Source organism: Toxorhynchites rutilus, chromosome 1, assembly GCF_029784135.1.
Source record: "Toxorhynchites rutilus septentrionalis strain SRP chromosome 1, ASM2978413v1, whole genome shotgun sequence".
NCBI classification, from domain to species: Eukaryota; Metazoa; Arthropoda; class Insecta; order Diptera; family Culicidae; genus Toxorhynchites; species Toxorhynchites rutilus.
In genome coordinates, this window is record NC_073744.1 from 174,207,591 (window position 1) to 174,231,822 (window position 24,232).

The window sequence follows — 24,232 nt, forward strand, 5'->3', positions numbered from 1 at the left end:
TAGTTGTAGGAAAATTGTGAATCAGGCCATGTTGTAAAGACGTTAAGCCAAAATAAATAAATAAAAAAAATAGTTTCAACTGTATTACTTACATAGGGCATAAATTTTACTTCCAAGACTGAAATTGGCTCTGTGAAAGTAAAGGAACCTCGCTAATAAAAAAAAGGTTGGAAACAACTGAAAAGGGTGTGATATCGCCACCACCACAAAACGCCGTACGGTATCTCTCAACAATATAATAATTGTAGCACAACTCTTAATTGACTACTCTCTACAGATAGTTGCTGGTGACTAGGTTTTTTGGTTCGAATTTCCAATAGACTCGAAAAAAGGATCTGAAAACTGAAAACTGAATTTTCACTTCATCGCATTTCACTGCACTCGCTCGTATCTCCCTCTTAAAATGCACTGCTTACTCCACGATAAAGGTCCGGGTCGATCCGGTGTACGGGAATACACCACCCAGAATGAACCGGTAGTAACCAAAATGCCGAATGCGGTACGTGCCGGACACCACATCTCGTCCGATTTCCCACGCGAATTCAATATCGCTCAAGCCAAGAATCGTCGACTGGCGCTCCCATTTGAACCTAAAATGTAGTTACAGCAATCAAAGATGCAAACACGAATTCACGTTGGCAGAAATAAATCTCACTTCGTCTCCCAGTTGGCATCGGTGGCCACTACCGTCCAGCTTCCGTCCGGTTGCTTCTGTTCGACGTTGAAAAATGTTCGATCGTGCATCAGATTGTTGCGCGGGTTTCCCGCGATGAATGTCGCGAAGACAGTATCCCCGCGCTCATAGCTATTGAGCGGTTGGACACGTACCGTTCCAAACTCTCGCCCAATCGGGTGCCCATCGAATATGACTCCCGTCGTGAGCGATATCTGCTTGTCGTCCAGATGCGGTGGGGATGGTCCAGCGTCCAGTGACTCATTGTTAACCATCGCTCGCATAAGTTTGCCGTACTGCTGAAGGTAGATGGTCAGTGTGTGGGGTCCGAACATGGTTGAAGCTCCCTCGTAACGTTGGATCTCGTACTCCTCCGGAGTGGCTACGTAGCTGGTGTACATGTTCGATAAGCCCGCGATGACCACTTGCAGTTCGGGACCACCGGCGGACACCGAAGCCTGGGAAATAGCACTGCGCACCCGCCTGCCGGACATCGTGGTGAATTCCCCTGGAACGGCGGCGATGGCGAGGTTCCCGATGGTCAGAATCTGTGTTGGGACAATCTTCGGCTGCCAATCGTACGGGAAGGTTGCCCGTCCAGTGGCGAGCAGAATAGGCTTCGGCGCCTGACATTCGATGTCGTCCGCCGTGGGCTCGGCAATGAAGTCACGCACAATGTTCCACAGAGCGTTATCGGTGACCGTTCCCTGGGTGAAATCGAACGCTCCCGGTCCATCGGTGGTTCCGGCAGCGAAACTGTATCCCATAGCGGGTAGACAACCACGCACCGTTTGTGATTCGCGAGTTATAGGGTTGCGGTAGGACGCTTCGGCCCTGGGCATGTCGACATACTGATGGATAAAGTTCACCGGTCCGGTAAGTCGCCTTCCACCACCTTGGTTTAGGAGTTGCTGCAAAAAGCAATAGTTGTTTTAGAATAATGACTATGATTTTGAAGGTTCCACCTCATACCCCTACAAAGGATTGAGCTGGACGACTTATCTTCAAGATTATTAAGGATTTAAGGGGGGACCCGGTCTGGAAAATCGAAAAAAATCGAGTTTTTGTTTTTTTTTCTTTTTGGAAGCTTAGGCCCTCAGAAATGCTGTCCTGAAAGGATTTTTCGATATTTGATTTCGTTCGAAAGTTACAGCCCAAAGCATGAAGTCACCTCAAGGGATATAGTATTGCTGTACGAATTTTAAAACGTGTTTTTCTCGAAATCATGTTTTTCCAACTGGTGGTATCGATATCTCAGGATTTACTCGACCAATTTGGCTGAAATTTTTTATCAGCATGTAAAAATGGTTTATTTAAAGCGTTACATAGCCGTTTTATAATATCGCATTTTTTCGATTTCTTATGAGCTTCTAAAAAGCGATTTTTCATGCAAAATAGCTCATTTTTAACAAAAATAACCGCCATTTTGGCAATTTTTCGAATTTTTTAAAACCCCTATGTAGCGCTTTAGGTATTGTCCTGAAGCTTTAAAATATTCATTGGAATTTGTTTTACGACACCCCGTTGCTTCATAACAATAACCAAAATACCCGAACACTTCATTTTATTCGTAAAATCCGAAAAAAAAATTATAGGAGGTTGTGTCCAAGATACGACCGCATTGTTGACGTAGAACTACGCTGTTATTTAATATAAGTCGCTTGTTTATACCTTCCGATATTATTCTATAATGCTGTGAGATTTTAGAAACAACTGCTTAGTAGAATAATCTCTGAAATGATTTTTTCATTGTAGAATCAGTTGACGATAATTGATTGATGATTCATTCTTGCCCTCGCAAAACAATCGTATTTCACAATTTATTTCATGTCAATGCATTGAAAATTTACCTCGAAGGCTATTCCGGTGGGCTTTTTCGAAATTGACATAGACTCGGCTACAGTCGATTATATACATGTTGCACCAGCACCATTATTCCATATCTCATAACTACATCAATATATCTTTGGCACCGTATGTAAACAACAACAATGACAACACTTGCAAGTATCAAATATCATGCTACATGTTATTTAGTATTGCCTCAAAGGAATCGCACCTCTAGACATCGTTCGTACAAACTAAGCGTAAACCAAGCGCCGAACAAACGTTCACCATAGCATGCATAAACTTTTTTTGTTAATAACAATCTCGAAAAAAGTAGTGCAAATGCAGTCCTAGTTGAAGGCAGTTTTGCGACTGGCACGCGAACCCAAATAACTTAAGACATTCCAGTAAGACATTCAAGATGCTTGGTATTCCCAAATAATTTTTTGGTGCACAACCTTAACGTCTGCTTCGCCATAACGTCAGTTTAATGCATTGATGCATTCTCAAAGGCACCAACGAAGCCCTTATGAAGACGGAAAATAAACAATGTTAACTGCTTGGAAAAAGACTGAATTATGCCACACAACTTGTACTCTGCTGTAACACCCATCGATTCGAATTCGCTGATGAGTTTGTCAAGAGCGACCGCCTTCACCACCAGCGGAGGGAGCTTGATTTTGGTTGCTGCCTGGGCGTTTACATTTTCGACCGACGCGTCGAAATCGCCTACTTCGTTGTTGTTCGGTGCGGTGTCACATTTGCGAAGGCTCGGTTCAGTGCGAGCGCTTTTCACTGCACCAACACCGCGTGCATCATTAGATGACGCTTACCTCGAAATTTTATTGCCCCTGGCAATGCGTTCGTTTTCTGCAGGGCTCGAGCCTGCCTTCCTCTTCTTCTTTCTCATCGCACACTACGCGAAGCGTCCAATTTATGACGCGGAAAGAAGAACACACGATACGAATAACGCGAAAAACGAACCGAAAAATCAAACGACGATTTCCAAGTTGGATTACCACTGGTGGGGTCCAATCTTAGCTCGAAGCGCAGCGAAAGCAAAGTGAACTGGATTACTCAACAGCTTGATGCCGAATGAAAGTTTGCCTCAGCGAGCTCCACTGTTTATACTCTAGGCAAGTATTCCCCTTCATTCTTCTTCTTTCCTTTGTTCACGGAGACTTTAAATCCTACGATTTCCCCTCCGTTGGTCATCGATAAGTTGCTCGTTATTGATCTTCGGGAAAGTTATCTGTTCGGGAAAGCACTCAAATGGACAGAACAAATGTATGGGAAAATAGAAACACTTAAAGTTTTCATGAATTTTAACCATTTACTAACCAGGGGATTCTATTGTATGGCATATTAAACAAATCTTACGGAATTTCCGATTCGTTTAGTATGTAAATCGCTAAAATCCGTTCGCGGCAAAAATAGTTATTAGCGCTAACTTTATTTCACAAAAACGTGACCTGTTTTCTGATTTGACACCCTTAATGAAAGACGTAGTTCTACGTCAAAAATCACGAAAACTCAATATTTTCTGACCTTCCAGACAGAGGCCCCCTCTTAAGAATATACATGAAAACCAGTATGCAAAAAAGGGCTTCTTTTGTTGCAGACATAAATTTGCTATCAACAGAACAACGGACAATAAGCGGAATCCGAAAAATAGCATCCCAAGACTTGTCAAGAAAATTTCCAACCCGGGAAGATCCTTGACTGATCGGGAATGGAACCCGCTATCCTAAAGTTCCCAGTAGAGACTCACTCTGAGAGATATGCCACAGTACAGGAAATAAAATACGTGAAATAAAAACTTTTTAAGTTAAACGGTTTAATTGTGATTAAACATAATAATGTACTAAAAGCTAGAAAATAATCAGGCAAGTAGCAGTTAGCAGTTATCACACCTCTCCTTCATTAGTCTAGGGCATTGATAAGACTAAAATAAAATCATGGGACATATGATGAAGTCGCTAATTGTGGATAATGGAAATCCAACGTGCTCGTTGATACCCATATTGATGGGGTTTTGGAAAAACCCATATTGATAAGGTTGTGTGAAAATATGTAATCCGCCGTTTTGTAGCGGCCGCCATCTTGAATTTTCAAGATCATGAAATGCGCAGTTTTATAATGACTACAGAGATAAAGGTGTGTTCCAAATTTCAGATCAATTGGTCAACAGGAAGGGGATCAACTTTGGGTCAGCGCTATAGACAAACATGCTACAAACATACAAACACACAAACAGATTACAGGACAAACTAAATAAAACCATTTAAAAACATAGAAGGTTGTGTTCAAGACACGACCGCATTGTTGACGTAGAACTATGTTGTAGTTTAATTCAAGTCGCTTTTTTGTAACTGCGGATATTATTTTATAATGCTACGAAACAAACGCATAAAAACGAAAGTTACGAATCGTTCATTCTAAGAGTCGCATATGATTTTATGCTTCTGGTACGATTTGCGAGTAAATGCTCCTCTAATTTAGTCCAATCTTTGAAAAAACGGCTAGAAAAAAACGGCTGAACGTATCAATATGAAACGTTCACAGATGTTTAGGGAATACACTAGGCTAAAAATTTGCCTGCAAACATTAGAACTTACTGCGATATTTGCAGAATTACGGTGGATTTTGTAAAGCACTTTAAAAATCTTTTTTTTTTGTACTTTTTTGAAATCAATGCAAAAAAAATATTTTTTTTTTTCGTCAAAGTAACAAATTATCCTTGTGCAGAATTAATTGGAGTTTTCAAAACTATTCGTCATCGAAGACGAAGGGGTAATTTTTCATTCAAACTGAAATATCTCTGTGTGGGAAGGTCCTACAGAAACGTTCCTGGAACCAAATAAAAGCTGGTTGATAAGGTTAATTGGAATAGCTATTAAGTTGGTTGGCAAAAAAATTGTGTTAGTCCAGAATATTCTTGAAAAAACAAAGAAAAATCGATTTTCCATTTCTTCCCGATATTGTTGCTCACTACATCTACTCACACCAAGATAAAAAACAGAAAGTGGGTTATATCTATGATATAACCGCAATGGTGACGTAGGACTATCGTTGATTAAGTGATCCTTTGTTTGAAGTTGAATCTGAATCCAGTCTGAATGAATGGATAAATGAATATTTGGGGGACTTCGAAAACGAGAGCGTTACGTTGGAGGTACAAGGTTTTATGCATCCAATATTGGATACGAAAATATCCTACTGATGGGGAAGAATAATCTTCAGAAGCTATCCTGTTAATTGCGATTGATTGAAAAATCACAAAACCAATTGTATTTGGTCACAGTGTTACATGGATAGAAAACATTAAAATAAACTCTTTCACATGAATGTAATTTTTAATTCCTAGAGGAACTGGCAGATTATTTTCCGGATCTTTCTCGATGCTGAATGACATCCAAACGGAAAGAATTCCGCGCGTGTATGTGTGTGTGTGTGTGTAGCGGCTGCTTCAAGATCTTCCCGGGGAACCGTTTGTGGCATCCTTCTCCTCCTGATGGATTCATGTCTGGCCTAAGGTGCACAAACAGGCTCTTGGTGACACCGTTCATCCGCGCTTTCATGATAAACGAAGAGCTTCACCATAACAGCGACAACATGCTCCAATCGCTGTTCAATTAGAACTGAGTGGATTTCCGAGCGGCGCTCGCTTATATACCGATTGGTGATTTCAATAGCCGGTTTTGAAAGCAATTTTAAGACTATTGAAACAAGTTTTTGGATCAAAAAGTAACAAGTATAGAACGCGTAGACATTTTATCTTTCGAATGAAATGTTTATCATACCATTTCGTTCAGTTTGTTAGGAGCTATTAACGCTCAAAATCTCGGTCTCCGGCGTAACGCTTTCGTTTTCGAAACTTTGATTTTACACCCCGGTATAGAAATGAAAGACGTAGTCCTACGTCAAAATATCTACTTAAATATTCTGATACCTGAAAGTTGTAGCGCATCCCAACGATATGCGAAGTTACAGCATGTCAAAAATCACTTAAAATTTCCGACTTCGCACTCTGTTCATCTAATTTTTTTTATCGAGTGTACCGTTTTATCTCAAATTCCGAACACTTAAGCTTTGATGGTCATTAAACACTGTCTCATTACTCAAACTGGTACTCTTTCGCGAAGTTAAATTGATTTTTAGATACAGTGAAGCCTTCTTAGTTTTATCACTTTTGTCTCAAATTCCGAACAGCAAAGATGCATTTCTTTAAAAAAAATCATAACTTTTGAACTACTGGACCGATTCATACGATCGTTATATCAAATTAAAGTCAATTAGCTGGTCTATTTTAAAAAAAAAGTTATACTCGCGAAAAATTTGGATTTTGCTCTCGTAATTATTGATTATATTTGCTTTTTTATAGTTTACATGGTTTCTGGATGGTATCGGTATCGATACCTGTAAATGATGTTAGAATAAAGTCTATAACCAAAAGAATGTCAAGGTTTTGATTATTAAATTATTTATAACATGAAAGTTCAGTAAATTCACGTTGAAAAATGAAGTGTTCGCAATTTGAATCATGTGTAGAAACTTGATTCATATTCCGAACACTACTTCAATATTAATTTTAATGAAGATTTCTGCATAAAATATATTTTTCTCACCCATTTACTGTAGGTTCTTACATTCTCTAGCACTTAACATGAAAACAGCAATCAAAACAGTTGAAACAACTACAAAAAGTGAAAATTGAGCAATGCTTGTTTTTTACGGATTTTGCTAACGCAAACATTTTATCATTGGTTTTGACTGTCACTTTTTGGCAAATGTCTAATATTATAAATTATAGGCTGTATTGATACCTGTAAATGATGTCAAAATGAAGCCTATACCTCAAAAAATGTGTGTGTTTCCATTATACAATTATTTATAACATAAAAGTTTAGTCATTTTATATTTAAAAATGAAGTGTTCGGAATTTGAGACTGTTCGGAATATGAGACGAAACGGTATATTGTCTAAGCTTAGCAATTTGTACACAAGCTACCGTGTTCGCAATACAAAAGAGGTCAAAGGTGCGTCGAGCTGAATGACAATGCACTTACCGATGCAGCAGTGTAAAGCCGAGTCGCGATGATCTTCGTACTATCATACATGTCCTTCCCGGGACCGGAGGCGAAGCAAGCGCCTGCTCCCGAGGGGCAGGAAGATGTCAGCAGATCACAGGGAAGTCCAGTTCTCTCACATCGCGGTCCCATGATGTTCGGCGACACATCTCCCAGATTGCTGGACGCAAACACACCCACGAAATCGCCCTTCCCAATAAGACTACCCTTGTTCTGGTCCTGCTCCAGCAGGACAGACGCATAACCTACATTATCACTCGAAACGTACCGGTTGGTGTTGTTCATCGAAGTCGGATGAACCGCAAACCAGTTTATGGCACCGATCACAGCGTTGCGTTTGTCGACCACTCTCAACTGAACCAATTTCTTGTCCACGTTTTCCGTATACTGCGCCCGCTCCTCCGCCGGATTATTATCATATGCGCTGGGGCTCCGGTTGATGCTCGCATCGAGCACATCGATCTCCGCCAGGTAAACATCCGCCTCGACCATATTGTTGTGGGCCCTTATAATACTCTGCGCAATACCTCGAACCAACGAATTGAAGGTCTCCGCGACAAACCCGAGCGAGGTCATGTCGTACAACAAATACATGAGGAAACCTCCCGCGGTACTGTGGGTGTGGGAACCACTGAGGACCACGTTATCTACCGAGTAGAGATCGCCATATTTCCGCTGCAGAACTGCGACAACGTCTCGCTTGACAGCGTGGGCCATCATTCCGGCATCGACGCTAACGAAGACCGCCCGCTTGACGCCATCGTCGAAAATGAAGGCGCGGGAAAACTGACGCAGGTGGATGCCGTAACCGCGCTGGGATAGCTGCGCGTAGCCCATCTAAAAAAAAAGGAAGAGCGGAGAAGCGGAACGCCAGATGAATATCATAACCATAATTAAAAACTCGCCACTTACAAAGGTAATTTCAACGGGCGGTCCGGTGCAATCCGCGCGTCCCACCCCGACCCGATAAGCCACTGCCCGACTTGACGTCAGCATTGTCACACTAATTAACAGTACGTACACGCAACATATCCAGCTCAACCGTTGAATATCTATCATATTTCACACTATCTGATGAAGTCCGTAACTGTGGGTGTCGTTTTGAATCCTAAGCTTCTCCTTCTCTCGTCTTTGTGTTTGCGAACGCGCCGAAGCGTTGAAGCGGTTTGGCTGTCTTCAGAACCTTTCCAGAGTTGCTGGGTGTGTGTCTCTGGGGAAGTGAAAATGAGAAGAATACCAAATTAGTGAACCGTTGTCGAGCGTTAGAGGTACACAAATGGCGTGCCACTCGAACGAGAGGAAATGTGTGTTGCCTCGCATCATCAGATAGAACACTATTCCGCGCATTGAGAAGCAGCAAAAAAAGCTTGTGTTTGTGATCAGAATCCGTTATTTGCGTTAGCAAACAGGAAGTTCTTCTATGGCTGCTGTGTTCAATGCATCCGAGATTAACCGATCGTTGACACGTTTTTATCGTTACTGCCTGAGTGACTTCAATGAGTATATGGACTGAAATGGAAAAAAAAAGCTCCATAGCGCTCCATCAAAGAACGATGACAAGCGATAAGCTTGTACAATTAGTCAGGGGGTTTATTCAATGTTTTGCTTATTCAGCAAAACAAAATCGTACCTTCGACACAGGTGGAAGGGTCCATGAACGTGAACTCTCGGAGATCAGTGAAGGTTATGTTTAATGTTTTTCTCTCGCTCGAAAATGCACCTACGGTCTATATCGACTGTTGTTGACCATGAAATATTTCTGGGGAGCTATTTATGGCTGAATCGTTGACCGCAATGTAATAAAAAATCTACTGCAGGGCAAGTTGAATAGTTGATGCAGAATCCATCTTTGAGTAAGTCTTGCAAGTGGTATGAATGTTATGTTTATGTTCAATGCAACAGACTACGGGGAAATTTATCTAATTCCTTGTTTAAACTGTTTCTGATTTAGGGGGACTAACGAAAAGTTCCGAATTCCCGGACGGTTTGTTGGAAGCTGCATTTATCAATGGGTTGTGTTTTTCCTTATGCAAGGTTTGTGCACTGGCTAAATTTTACTAGCCATAGGTAAACTCTTCGTAAAAACACCTTTTAATTTCTTTTCATATTGAAGATAATTGGTTGGTGTTGGGTCAGACCGGACCATGTGACATTTTCATGATTTCGAGAAAAACGAACTTTTTTTTTATCCCATTTATGTATTTCAGGCTCATTAGCATTTTAGCTGTAACAGAGCCGAATTTTAATCGTGTACATGTCACATGTTTATCATATCTATAATTATAGCACATTACATTACACAGTTGCCATTCGCCAGTATTCCTTCTATACCATTGCATATGATGGTACATTTACACAGTAGTATTGTATTTTTCTTCCATTATCCAGTAAGACCACCGGACAGCGGAGAAAGTTGATTGATCATTGTTGAGCTATTTATAGAACAGCAGCCCGATGTGTCTTGCAGAGCAGAGCAGTTGTATGGATGAATCGATCTAATTTCGACCGTGGATCGATCTCCATCGCTGATGATTGTTGCGTGGACGTAGCTATTCTGTAACAACACAAAGATGGTCAATGAGGGCCCTGAGTTTTGAACTCACGATCGATCGCTTACTAAGCGAACGCGCAACCAATGTGGCTACAGAGACCCCCAAAAAAAAAACGAACTTGAAGTTCAGTGCTCTGCAATTTTCAAGGCATTTAATTTTCTCGTTGTTCTCAGAAATGTTAGCTACTCTCTGGCAATACTTTGACGTATAATAATTGTAAAAAACATCAAGTATCATGCTAAAAAAGGCACTTATTTGGCTGCCTATACGTACATGATCCACTCTGACTGAACCAAATGAAGCATTTTTTAAGATTTGGTTCACTATGACTGCACAATTTCGAAATATTTCTCAATCAATTAACAGTTCTACGAGCGAGAAGGGTTGTGAGGTTGGAACCGCATAAACATTTAACTGCGTTCAGCATAAAACTCTCTGCCATCTATTACAGGCATGAATATGATTGCACGGCAAACATGTTAAAGCATAAACTTCCCATTTTCAATCATCTTAGACAGTATTCGTCTAGGGCGTGAAGACCTTACCTAATTAAGCAACTTGGCATACTTAATTTTCGGAAAATTTATCTAAACTAACATATGGAAAGGGCCAAATATGTTTTACTTTTTTTGACGTAGGACTACGTCTTTTATTTCTATACCGGGGTGTAAAATCAAAGTTTCGAAAACGAAAGCGTTACGCCGGAGACCGAGATTTTGAGCGTTAATAGCTCCTAAACAACTGAACGAAATGGTATGATAAACACTTCATTCGAAAGATAAAATGTCTACGCGTTATATACTTGTTACTTTTTGATCCAAAAACTTGTTTCAATAGTCTTAAAATTGCTTTCAAAACAGGCTATTGAAATCACCAATCGGTATATAAGCGAGCGCCGCTCGGAAATCCACTCAGTTCTAATTGAAAAGCGATTGGAGCATGTTGTCGCTGTTGTGGTGAAGCTCTTCGTTTATCATGAAAGCGCGGATGAACGGTGTCACCAAGAGCCTGTTTGTGCACCCTAGGCCAGAAGGGAATCCATCAGGAGGAGAGTGATGCCACAAACGGTTCCCTGGGAAGACATCGCTACACACACATACACGCGCGGCTATTAACAGGTGGTTATCGAGTTGGCATTAACCACTGGTGGGCTTCCAGTATCGAGGAAAATGTGGAAATATCTAATCGTTACTGAAAATAATCTGCCAGTTCCTTTGGGAATTTTCAAAATATATTCATGTGAAAGAGTTTAATTGAATGTTTTCTATCCATGTAACACTGTGACCAAATATGTTTCAATCAAGTGCTATTAACAGGTGGTTATCGAGTTGGCATTAACCACTGGTGGGCTTCCAGTATCGAGGAAAATGTGGAAATATCTAATCGTTACTGAAAATAATCTGCCAGTTCCTCTGGTTTAAAAATACATTCATGTGAAAGAGTTTATTTGAATTATTAAACTCATGTGAAAGAGTTTATTGAACTTCAAACAAATGATCTCTAAATCAACGATAGTCCTACGTCACCCTTGCGGTTATACCATAGATATAACCCACTTCCTGTTTTTTTTATAAAAATTTTTTTACTCGAAAATGGTAAGCCCTACAAAAAAGTGATCTATGGAAGAGTTTTAGAAAAAGAATTGAATTTTCAGAAAAAATGCTAAAAAAGATTTTTTTTTTTTTTTTTTTTTTTTATCTGTATTATAGTGAATTTCAACTCATTTGGCTGGTTCGTCACTTTTACTTCCATTTTTGGAAGAATGTCGGGAGTGAGAATTGAACTCGTGACCTTTAGCGTGAGAGGCATGGATGTTACCACTACGCCAGATCGCCTCCACTGCTAAAAAAGATGTTTTGAAATCCTACACCGAAAAAAAAAATCGATTCCAAAAACTAAAAGTCGATTTTCTCAAAATGGTCATCTCAGATTTTGATGTAATGGTAGTTAAATGATAGATAAATATGTGCCCTACAACTCTTCCATACATCGCACCTTGTGAACATTTAGAAAAAAAATGTTTTTCTAACAAAAACTTTGTTAATATTTTATTGAAATTAAGTTTATTTCTTTTTTCAGTGCAGAAAGCCGACTCAGAACAAAAAAAAATATAATAATAAAAATGTTAAATGAGTGATTTAGAGGTCTTTATTTCAAATCAAATGTAATAAAACTTATGACATATTTTGACATTAAATTCATTTTTATTCATCTGATCTTATATTAGGCTGTCAAAAAAGTCCTGCGGTATTTCCGCGAAGTGTCGTTGTAAGCGCATAGTTCTAGTTGTATTCATTGTATCGAGTCATACTATAGCTTGTCCCAAGAGCTGGGGATAAGTCATCAAACCGTTATTAACCATTTGAAGAAGCTTGGATTCACAAAGAAGCTTAATGTATGGGTGCCACACACGTTGACGCAAAAAAACATCTTTGACCGTATCGACGCATGTGAATCGCTGCTGAATCGCAACAAAATCGACCCGTTTCTGAAGCGGATGGTGACTGGCGATGAAAAGTGGGTCACTTACGACAACGTGAAGCGCAAACGGTCGTGGTCGAAGCCCGCTGAAGCGGCTCAGACGGTGGCCAAGCCCTCATTAACGGCCAGGAAGGTTCTGCTGTGTGTTTGGTGGGATTGTCAAGGAATAATCTATTGTGCGCTGCTTCCCTATGGCCAAACGCTCAATTCGGACCTGTACTGCCAACAACTGGACCGCTTGAAGGTAGCACTCATGAAGAAGAGGCCATCTTTGATAAACAGAGGCCGCATTGTCTTCCATCAGGACAACGCCAGGCCACCCACTTCTTTGGTGACGCGCCAGAAGCTCCGGGAGCTCGGATGGGAGGTTCTTTTGCATCCGCCGTATAGTCCGGACCTTGCACCAAGTGATTACCACCTGTTTTTGTCCATGGCGAACGAGCTAGGTAGTCAGAAGTTAGCCACAAAAGAGGCCTGTGTAAATTGGCTATCCGAGTTTTTTGCCAAAAAGGAAGGAAGCTTCTATAACAGGGGTATTATGAAGTTGGCATCTCGTTGGGAACAAGTCATCGAACAAAACGGCGCATATTTGACTTAAAACAGATGATTGTAACTAATTTTATGAACAAATGAAAATTCAAAAAAAATACCGCAGGACTTTTTTGACAACCTAATACTATGTACATTAGGGTGGCAGCGAAAATGGTCATGTCAAATTTCAAAGACCGACCATGTACATTTTTTTATTGGCCCTAAAAAATGACCTGTGCAAAGTTTCAGCTCAATCGGACATGATTTAGGGGTGCCTCAAAGCGCTCAAAGTTTAGATTTTTTGATCCTCGAAAATCTTCCAAGTTTTTAGAAATTTAGAAAATCGAAATTTTGTTTTCGATTCAAAATGACTTAAAAATGTATGAAGCATGGAGATCTGATGTCATCTCGAAAAAAAATGTTTGGCCGAAAATTGACCTTTTGGGACTTAGCCTGAGTGGCCAAAAAGCTAAAACTTTGTGTGCTTTGAGGCACCCCTAATTCATGTCCGATTGAGCTGAAATTTTGCACAGATCATTTTTGGGCCAATAAACAAAATGTACAAGGTCGGTTCTTTAAATACGATAATTATTTTTTCCATACGTTCGTTTTTTTCTATCACAATCACATTCGATTAATTTTATAGATCATTAATACATTCGAACACACTTACGATACATTAGTTAACTTTTATTTAACATCCAAGGTGTGCACTAGAAATAATTTATTTGGCAGAACAACGTTTCCCGGTCGGCTAGTTTTTTTTTATATTTTTTTTTCTTGAAAGCTGAATAACATGCCATATACATACCCAAAAATCAAAGATGTTATTTTTTTCGCTTATAAGTTATGATTTTTCAAAGTCATCCGATGGTCAGAAAAATCATTTTTTGCCTTTTGTTCCAAAATTGAAGAAAAACAAACACAATCAATAATTACTAAAACGAAAGTCCATTTTTCTTACAAATGTAATATTTGTTTAAGAAGACTAGATCATTGGCTTCAAATTGATGTATCGATCATCTGAATCGGTCCAATTGTTCAGAAGTTATGATTTTCTCCAAAAAGTCTCCGACTCATGAGTGATAATGCCAAGAGAAAAACTAACTCATCTCGCATTGCTAAGACGCTTAGTCTCAACATAATAATTATTCAAATATGTTTAGTTCACATTTGTTTATGGAATCCAGTATGGTTTGTACTAAATTTCATCAAACTGAATCCTTTTCCAAGTTACATTATTTTAGCACAATTTAGTACAAACATTGAAAATTGAAAATTGAAATTGATTCTCTCGAAATTTATCTGACATTTTTAACTCAAAACATTAATATCAAAAAAAAAAGAAGCGGCACCGTTAACCATCAGAGGATTTTGTTTATTAGATTTCCCAAAATTTTGATATAATCAACTGATTTTTGTGCTAAATGCACTACCCATAGGTTATCTTTTTGCATTGGTGTTAAGTAACGTACTTGTAATACAATTCAGTACAAAGTTCATATCAAATTTTGTTCATTAACCATAATTTTATTTTCAACCCACATTTTTTGTAAAGTTTATATTTTGATCAAACTATAAATTTTTAACAGAAAAATGTATATTCAGAATTGTTTGTAGAAGAGTCCAGAATATTTTGCATTCAATCACATCAAACTGAATCTTTTATTTTTGATTATTTTTCCAAGTTGAACAATTCTAGTACAATTTAGTACAATCATACTATAAATTTTTTGGTCGAATAATGCGCAATTAAGAATCAAAATCTCGATTTTTATTGTGTAGAGATTAAATTATTTTTTGTACTAAATTGATTTAATTTGGAAAAATCAACTTTTAAATACGAATTGATGCAAAACAACATTAATATATTCCATGTTTCTTCCACAATTTCTTAACCTTTCAAAATTTGGTCTAAATTTTATAATTTGAGTTTTTTATAGCAATCGGCACCGCACCGTTCAATGACCCAATTCGAAAATAATGCATGCCCTGATACAAAAGAAACTCCTGTATCCATGTGTTTCATTCGACTTTCGGAGCAGCGAGCATTTGCTTGCATTCATCAACCGCCAACAAGTCTCATGGCCTGGCCAGTGATCAGTCCACAACGCTTTTCTTAAAAGTATGAGTAGATTTGACCATTTTCAAATGGCCTTTTTTAAGGCTATGTAAGAGTTGTGCTTAATTTTCCTTTCTAATTGGTTTTTTAATGAATGATTTTAATGCTCTCTGTACCAGAAACAAAAAAAGGAATAAATGTTTCTGCAGGAAACCGTATGCCACTATTCAACTCGAGAGCGGATTTTATTGATTCAGATTTAGGTACCAGAAAAGAAATGTAGAATCAATGGACAGGAGAGGTGATTCATGCTAAATTTATTGGTTATCATGACTAATTTGAACTCAGTCATTTATATAAATAAAACAAAATTTGGTGTCCATATGTCACAATTTAACTCGGATCAACAAATTTGAATTATTCTTTCTTTTTTGTTTGATGTGTTCTGTCAAATTAGCACAAAAATAATATCAGTCTTTTTTTCATGCTGAATCATGTGTGAACTTTATTTTTGTTGAAAAAGAGCATTTCTTGAAGTTCTCAATTTTGGTCGAAAACTGGAAAACAAAATTAAAACACGGTACCGCTAAACATCAGAATTTCCCCGAACTTTACATTTTTCCATTTTTTTTTTTCAAGTTGAGAAAGTTTAGTACAATTTTATGAAAACAGACACGGCACCGCTATGTATATTATGTTTTTTTACTTAATGTGTTTGCTAAAACTTAACATTTATGTATTTTTCAAGTTGAGTAATTTTGCACTAATGTTAACAAATTATTTACGTTAAAAAAAATACAATTTCATATCTTTCATACTTATAAATCTAAGTTTTATAACTAATAAAAACTAACACGGCATCGCTTAACATTCAAATGAATGGAAATTGTTAAAAAATAATATTTCAAAATTGTATAGGGAGTCCATTATGTTTTGTAATGACTTGCTCAACCTCAACATTTCTCTATTTTTCAAGTTCAGAATTTTAAGTACAATTTAGTACAAATCTAATTTCGTTTCATAACAATAAAATTTCAAGACTTTTCAAAATTCGGTCTAAATTTTAAAATTCAAAACGGCGTGAAAAAAAACTGCCTTAATTCCAACATTTGCGTAAATTTTAAAATCCGTGTAAAAACCTAACATTATCAGTTTAAAATGTAACCCATATTCTAACAATTGATTAAATTGATTTTTTTACCCAGAAAAAAATCATAACTTCAAAACGAAAAAAATCACATTTTTTGATATGTTATGTAAAAAATCTCATCTTTCAAGGAAAAATATAAAAAAAATAAAGCGCCCTCTAGTCCAGAGCCACGAAAACAACAAAAAAACAAGTACAGTCAATAATTAGGAAACAAAATTCAAATTTTCGGCAAGCGTAGTATTTTTTTCAAAAAAAGGCTAAATAATTGACTTTAATTCGAATTATCAATCATCTGAATCGGTCGAGTAGTTAAAAAGTTATGAATTTAATTTTAAAAAAAGTCATTTTTGGTAAAAAGGCGAAAAAATGGATTTTTCGGACCACCCTAAAATGGAAATGGACACCCCAATGAACAAATGAAAAATAGGGGCTAATATTTTGTGACAAAGAACGAATCTACCACTTCTCATGAAAACCTGGGACCCATTATATCGGCTGGGCATGAAATAGCTGTTATTATAAATTAAACTATTTCATGATAGGCCCTCAAATTATTGATTCATATATGCAAAACATACTAAATGGTGAGGATCTCCCAAGTTGCTGACCTCGGAGGTTCTCCTCGACTAGGAAATTCCGCCTTCTCGTAGCCTGCCTACCCGGTCTAATGAGCGTGCGATTCATAGGAGCCCTTTATGCATACAAGTTGACAACCCCTGAGGTGAACAACGTTAGAAGACCCACAAATAAGCTCAGCCTGACGTGGCCGTGCACTTGATCATGATCCCACTGAGCTATTTCTAGCTATTAATGGTTTGAAATGACACCGGTTGGTGCCACTCAGTGATACTAAAAAGGAAAATTATATTTTAATTTGTTATGATGGATTGTGCCGTCGTTGGACTGAGAGAAGCGCTTTTTGGACATTCTGCATATCTAGTGTTCTCACGCTGAATGCAATCAAAATGGGTGATATAATTCACTTACATTTCTTAAAATTGTATTTTGTTGCAACAATGCCCTCAATAATGGGTTTGAAAAAGCGTTGTACAAAGGTATAATTTTCGTTGATGCACACCATATTCATTTCATTTCTCGTACAGCTTTTGACGAATTGAATGGTCACAAACATCTTTCCATGGAATCATGATTACAAAAAAACAGAAGGGCTTCAAACTCTTTTATTGTTATGCAATCAAAAATCAATGCGTACATACGACTACCGTTGGAAACATTCAAATGCGTGACTGACCCAGCAGATGACGATGACCTAGGCACCGAATAAAACGCTATCGCTATACTAAACCGGTCTCTCCCGGCAAGCTGCTTCTAGCTGCCAATATGGGACCGCTGAACTGTGGCACTGTCAACCGGACCGCATAGTGGATTTGGGTTTCTAGTTACCTACCACAGAGGAATCTGCATTTGCTCAAACCTTGACCAAATTGGGAAACGCGGTAAAAGTACCCAATATATGTCTCTCCTACTTTACTGTCGTATGTTGAAGGATGATTCAATTTAAACGAAAGTCGTTCCGATTAAGCACTGGTCGTAATTTGACCGTTTTATGAGAATTTTTCGGTTTATGGTCCAATAAATCAATTTCTATTGTTCATTCCATAAAACGGGTTCTAAACTTCCTGGTTAATTTTTAAAATACGATTGTTGTCTGGCTCAGGCAGACTCTCACGCTACATTTCTTCTTCATGCGTAACATTGACCAACATTTGGTTCTGATGTAATGTTTGACATCCTCATCCACCGGTTATACGTGACGTAAACGACAATCATTTCACCGTAGGTGAAATTATTATTTTTTGCGCTGAACGCTTGTATAAACTTGTATCCATTTTCCTGATACAAATGTGCACTCAAAGGATTACGGTTCATGAAAAAACAAGCGGTCAGTCACGCCAGTAATAAAAACAAAGCCGCAATAAATACAGCCTCAGGGCGGTCAAAGAAAAGCACTAAGCCGCAAATAATAGCAGACATTCACCCTCAAGGCTCTCGAATCCCATCGCAGTATTTATAACTGATTTGAAATTTAAATTTGAAACTGTTGTCTTCCATCGAACCATATTTATATCGGTTCGACGATTCTTTGGTCAATGCGAGGACGAGAATTAGTGTCAACCGGGGGCGATTTTCGGTTCGCATCGCGGCCACGGCCGTCATGGGTTGGAGAAAGTGAGGATCATTCTATCGGAATTCCAAGGATCTAAAATGCCGAAGGTAGATGTCGAAATAGTGAGAACTTTACTAGGGTCGATTCCGAAACTGGAATTTTTACACATCCTAAAAGTTATATTTTTTTATTCTTTCATTTTTTTCAATCAATTACTATGCACTATGACCACCCACGAACACTTCTTCTAGATCTACTCTAGATCTAGTTGCCATTTTTCGGCGTTAGAGTATTCGCTTCTATACAATTGCATATGGTACCCATTTACACAGTAGCCATTTAGGCGTAAGAGTTTTCCTTCTTTTCATCCATTATCCAGTTAGACCGGACAGCGGAGACAGTTGATTGATAATCGTTGAGTTATTTGTAGAACAGCAGCCCGATGTGTCTTGCAGAGCAGAGCAGTTGTATGGATGAATCGATCTTATTTCGACCGTGGATCGATCTCCATCGCTGATGATTGTTACGTGGACGTAATTATTCTGTAACAACACAAAGATGGTCAATGAAGGCTAAGAGAGAGTCCCTGCTTGGTAAATTCGACCGACGAAAGATTGTATAACTTATTGCGCTATTTAGCAATTTATGCCAATCGATTGGTCCCTATCATCCCGCAGACGCACCGGGGCACACATTTTGGCGAACCTACCAGGAGCGAGAATTAAACGGGATAATCGGAAACCGACTTGAACCGAAATACTTTCAAGGACTCTGCGTGGGAATTAAGTGACACTAAAGTTGCACGTTTCCGAAGGTGTTTTTGGTGTTTTCAATTAATGCAGCTCGATACTTTGGTTGCTAAAGGGTCACAAAACAAAATGTTTTTCTTTTAATTATGTTTCTATGTGTAATAGGCGATATTTAAAAAAATAAGTACTGATGCACATCAGTCTTGTAAGTCCTTTGCAATAACTTCGTAGTAACGCATTGAAACTCAATATTACGAGTCATATATTAATAATGAGTGTTTCTCTAAAGATGCGCAAGGGAAACGAACACATTATCAACACCGATATGTTCCCTTTTATCATATATGGGAAGGTAAAAATAGATAAATCTTTTATAGTAAGTACGGATCGGGATGACCGTACGATGAACCTGTAGAATAAAAGTGGATAAGCGCGGATCGAGACGACCCATACGGCTCGGGAAGACCGTATGGGTACAACATAAAATGAAAAGAAATGCAGATCGGGACGACCGTGCGGTGCAAAAATGCAGAACAAATACGGCTCAGGACGGCCGGATAAAAAATGATAATGATAAGAGTGCGGATCGGGACGACCGTACTGAAAATGGAAGTAACATTATTTGCAGATTGGGACGACCGTATGAAAAATAGAACTTGACTCGATATTTTGTTAGTTAAACGTCATCAATTAGCTCATATATCCCAAAGGTGATCCAAATGTTTTGTGTGAAGGAAAGTACACTGAAACAAAACCCACATGTATTTGTTCTTCTCGGCTTTTTTTCAATCAATTATTTTTTTGACGTAGAACTACTTCTTTCAGGAATGGTGCCAAATCAGAAAACACATTTTTATGAAATAAAGTTAACGTTAATAACTATTTTCACTGTGAACGAATTCGCATGATTTGCATACCAATCGAATCGAAAATTCTCTAATATTCGTTTGATATGCTATACATTAACATTCACTAATCTCTAAATGGTTTACATTCATGAAAACTAGAAGAATTTCCTTTTTCTCATATATTTGTTCTGTCGATTTGTGTGCTAACCCTAATTTAAGTACTTAAAATTCTGAACTTGAAAAATAGAGAAATGTTGAGGTTGAGCAAGTCATTACAAAACATAATGGACTCCCTATACAATTTTGAAATATTATTTTTTAACAATTTCCATTCATTAGAATGTTAAGCGGTGCCGTGTTAGTTTTTATTAGTTATAAAACTTAGATTTTTAAGTATGAAAGTTACGAAATTGTATTTTTTTTAACGAAAATAATTTGTAAAATAGTGCAAAATTACTCAACTTGAAAAATACATAAATGTTAAGTTTTAGCAAAAACATTAAGTAAAAAAACATAATATACATAGCGGTGCCGTGTCTGTTTTAATAAAATTGTACTAAACTTTCTCAACTTGAAAAAAAAATGGAAAAATGTAAAGTTCGGGGAAATTCTGATGATTCTGATAAATAATTTCGAATGATTAAAACTCGAACATTTCTTAACAGATCGGAAAGATGTTTGCATCAATTGATAGGAAATATTTCTACGCGTCTATCACAATTAATAAAATGTTATTTTTCATGAGATGAATAATTGAATAACTGTAAAATGTCAAGTGATATTTAAACGCCCTAACTGCCAAGTTTTCATTGGCCCGATTTACGGTTTCCCCAACACAGACTTCAAAATCGTTGTACCTGTGGAAATCCGCTTAGCAAATATACATGCAAGTCGGAGTAATTTTTGTTCCCACCGAGCTGTGTTTCCCTAACACGGACTTCAAAATCATTGTGCCTGGAGGAATCCGCTTTGTCAAAACATGCAAGTTGGGGGGATTTTTTCCCACTAAGCTGTGTTTCCCTAACACGGACTTCAAAATTAATGCGTCTGGGGGAATCCACTTTGCAAATACATGCAAGTCGGGGGTATTTTTTGGTGTTGAGTACTTTTATATTCGCTTGTCGTTGTGCAGACCGGAATATGTTTCCCTAAAACATACTTTTAAACTGGATTTTGTGCGTTTTTGTGTGCGTTTGTGTATGAATATGAAAACAGATCTGCTGAATATCGGAATGTTTGCCCTCATAACTCAAAAACTAAAAAACGACTCTCTGGTTTCGAGATATGTTATGTGAAAAATCCTCAGCTTTCCAGAAAAAATATAAAAAAAATATAGCGCCTTTGGTCCCGAGACCATGAAAACTATAAAAACCAAATACAATCAATAATAACGAAAACATAATTCAAATTTTCTGCAACTGTAGTATTTTTTTTCCAAAAAAGAGCAGCTAATTGGCGTTAATTTAATATGTCGAATATCTGAATTGATCCAGTGGTTCGAAAGTTATAAATTTTTGGAAAAAGTAATTTTTGGCCAAAATGTGAAAAAAAGGATGTTTCGGACCACCCTAAAATGGAAATGGTCACCCTAACAAAAAAATAAAAAAATATGGGTCTAATAATTTGCGATAAAGAACAAAACTACCACTTTTGACGAAAATCTGAGAACCACTATATCAGTTTGGCATGGAATGGCTGAATATATACATTTCGAAATACACCGTTAGATCAACAACCCTGTGGAGTATACACACAACGTCACAGAGAAGCATTCGTCACATACCACATGAAACTCAAACTGCACGCTAATCATTTCAATAGAATCTTCATACACCCATAACATTAACAATGATAAGCAATTTGAATAGAAACCGACTCCACAGAATTCAATATCCAACAGTATCAAGGAATCCTTTATTTGAACCCATATGAACAAGCCTATATTCAATATGTTACATGCACATGCACTCCACACCAACATATAACTCAGATACGAAAAAGAATATGAAATTCGAAATATGGATTCCATAATATGTAGCCCATGGTCTGTCATTTAGTTTGTTTACGGCGTCATTAAAAACAAGTTAACTTTTTTTGCTTGGTGATTTTTGATATGGATAATTTCATTGGTCAAAGATAGTGTGTGAAATTTTGTGTTGCAAACTAAATTTCTTTTGCCGAAACGTTGAAAATATTGTAGAATACACTTGGTGACTCAACTATGTCGAAAACACGGGTATATGAATGGTATAAGACATTCAAGGACGACCGAGAAGAGATTAACGATTTGCCACGGCAAGGACGACCATCCACCTCTTCAACTGATGAAAACATCGATGAAATAAAGGAAATGGTGCTCGGGAATCGTCATTTAAGTTTGAAAGAGCTAGCCCGTGAATTAGATATTTCTCACGAGACCGTTCGTCATACTTTGGTTGATGTTTCGGGCACGAGAAAAATCTCAGCATGACTAGTGTCAAAAGAGCATAATTCCCTCATAAAATTCATAAAATGGCTGAAGACATGCTTGAACGATCAATTTCTGATCCCATGTTCATCCAACGCATAGTTACTGACGACGAGGAATGGGTTTGTCTTTTTTTCTATTTTCAAAATGCTTCGTGGGACCCGTTTTGACAACATTGAAGACATAAAAACGAATTCGCTGCGTGAGCTGAAGGTAATTCCTGAATACAGCTATGAGAAATGTTTCGATTACTGGATTGTTCATTGGAAAAAGTGTATTGCTTCAGAAAGTGCTTATTTATAAGGTGATAAAAGACATTTTGATGACAAATAATTTTTGTTTTAAACACATATTTGTATGTGTATTTGACAGAATGGTTGAACATCAATATAAAAAAAAAACCAAAGAATGTCGAGTTTTTCATGTTTCGCTGATAATTTTTACAGTTTACTATTGAAAATAGACAGCATTAATAACGAATGACTTCGAATTTGTTCTACCACTACAACTCTACAAGTGAAGAGAAAAGTGCGGTCATTCGGAATAGGAGAGAAAATTGAATAGAATAAATAAAGCAAATAATCACAAATAAATAGTCCTTCATTTTCGGTAAGTTTCAAAATTACCATCAATACCATAAGCATATATTCAGCAGTAGAGGCTAGTCACACCAAACACCCTATTCTTCAAAAATTTAATCCGAAGCCAAGAGAAAAATACACTTTGTAGGATTCCAGGTCATATTTCAAGAATGTTAGTTTCAGACAGTTTCTTCAATCCGAGCCGGCCTTAGCCGCAATGCAAATCGTAAACAATTAAACTCGAATAGACCCATGTATGGTCTAATTGTAACATGATAAGATAGGCAAAAATTTACATTTCAAATCAAAGTTGTTAAACATTCCAGTGGGGAACGACGGCGCCGCCGAAACTGTCCGTTGCTGTCCCGTACCTAGTGTTATTTCTTCTTCTGATTGGAATTTCATATCACTTCACTATTTATGGGAATTTCGCCGTCGCGACGTAATATTTATTGTGGCTATTTTTATTACTGACGACTGAAAGCACAGAACTCTCAAGGTTTCGATCATATCATAATAACCATACACTACACTGGAGATGATAAATGGTTCCACACTAACATCTTTTTAGACTTTTGGATTTATTGAAAATGTCATACATCTGAAATTTTGAGCGACCTTCAAATATCGAACACATTAACTTCCCGACCCGACCAGGAGACTCAATACTCGGAATGAAGAATTGAAATTGCGCCATTGAGCCATGAAAGTCACCTAAATATTTCAAATGATCTAAGCCCAATAAAAATAGCTTCCGATCGAAATAAATCAATACTTCTGAACACAAACCGCCATTGGATGTAATAAAGACTCGAAAAATATGTCGAATTCTTCTTCCGCACGGCTCATCGCGCTCAACAATTTAGCCAAGGTCAAAGCAACAACAGATCCCTCTATATTAGATAACTGTAAAGGCGAAGCATGATGATGAGCATTTCGGCTCAACAGACAGAGCCGCGGTTCATCGGTCACACATTGGCAAACGAGAGGCAGCTGGTGGTGATCGATTGTGCTGTGCCGGGAAAGACCGGTTTTCAATCGTCAAATAACGTTTTTCGATGCTTGGGTCGTCGTGATCTGCATCTGGCGCGCC

At 37.9% G+C, this 24,232-nt stretch overlaps 1 protein-coding gene across 6 annotated transcripts in view; it reads right to left on the reverse strand.

Annotated features, from left to right (window-relative positions):
* Positions 1-221: 221 nt before the first annotated feature.
* The window catches only part of LOC129776655 (neutral ceramidase), a 71,162-nt gene continuing 47,151 nt past the window's right edge, over positions 222-24,232 (reverse strand). For 5 of the 6 annotated variants that reach the window (XM_055782432.1, XM_055782424.1, XM_055782440.1 and 2 more), the window contains exons 2-5: positions 8,503-8,800; positions 7,570-8,427; positions 656-1,584; positions 222-590 (exon numbers count right to left, since the gene is read on the reverse strand). In XM_055782432.1, the coding sequence (XP_055638407.1) occupies positions 413-590; positions 656-1,584; positions 7,570-8,427; positions 8,503-8,649 (2,112 nt within the window). In that variant the 5' untranslated portion in view covers positions 8,650-8,800 and the 3' untranslated portion in view covers positions 222-412. Of the gene's footprint in view, positions 591-655; positions 1,585-7,569; positions 8,428-8,502; positions 8,801-9,220; positions 9,242-24,232 lie in introns of those variants that run through there. The other variant, XM_055782466.1, reaches the window with a different exon arrangement.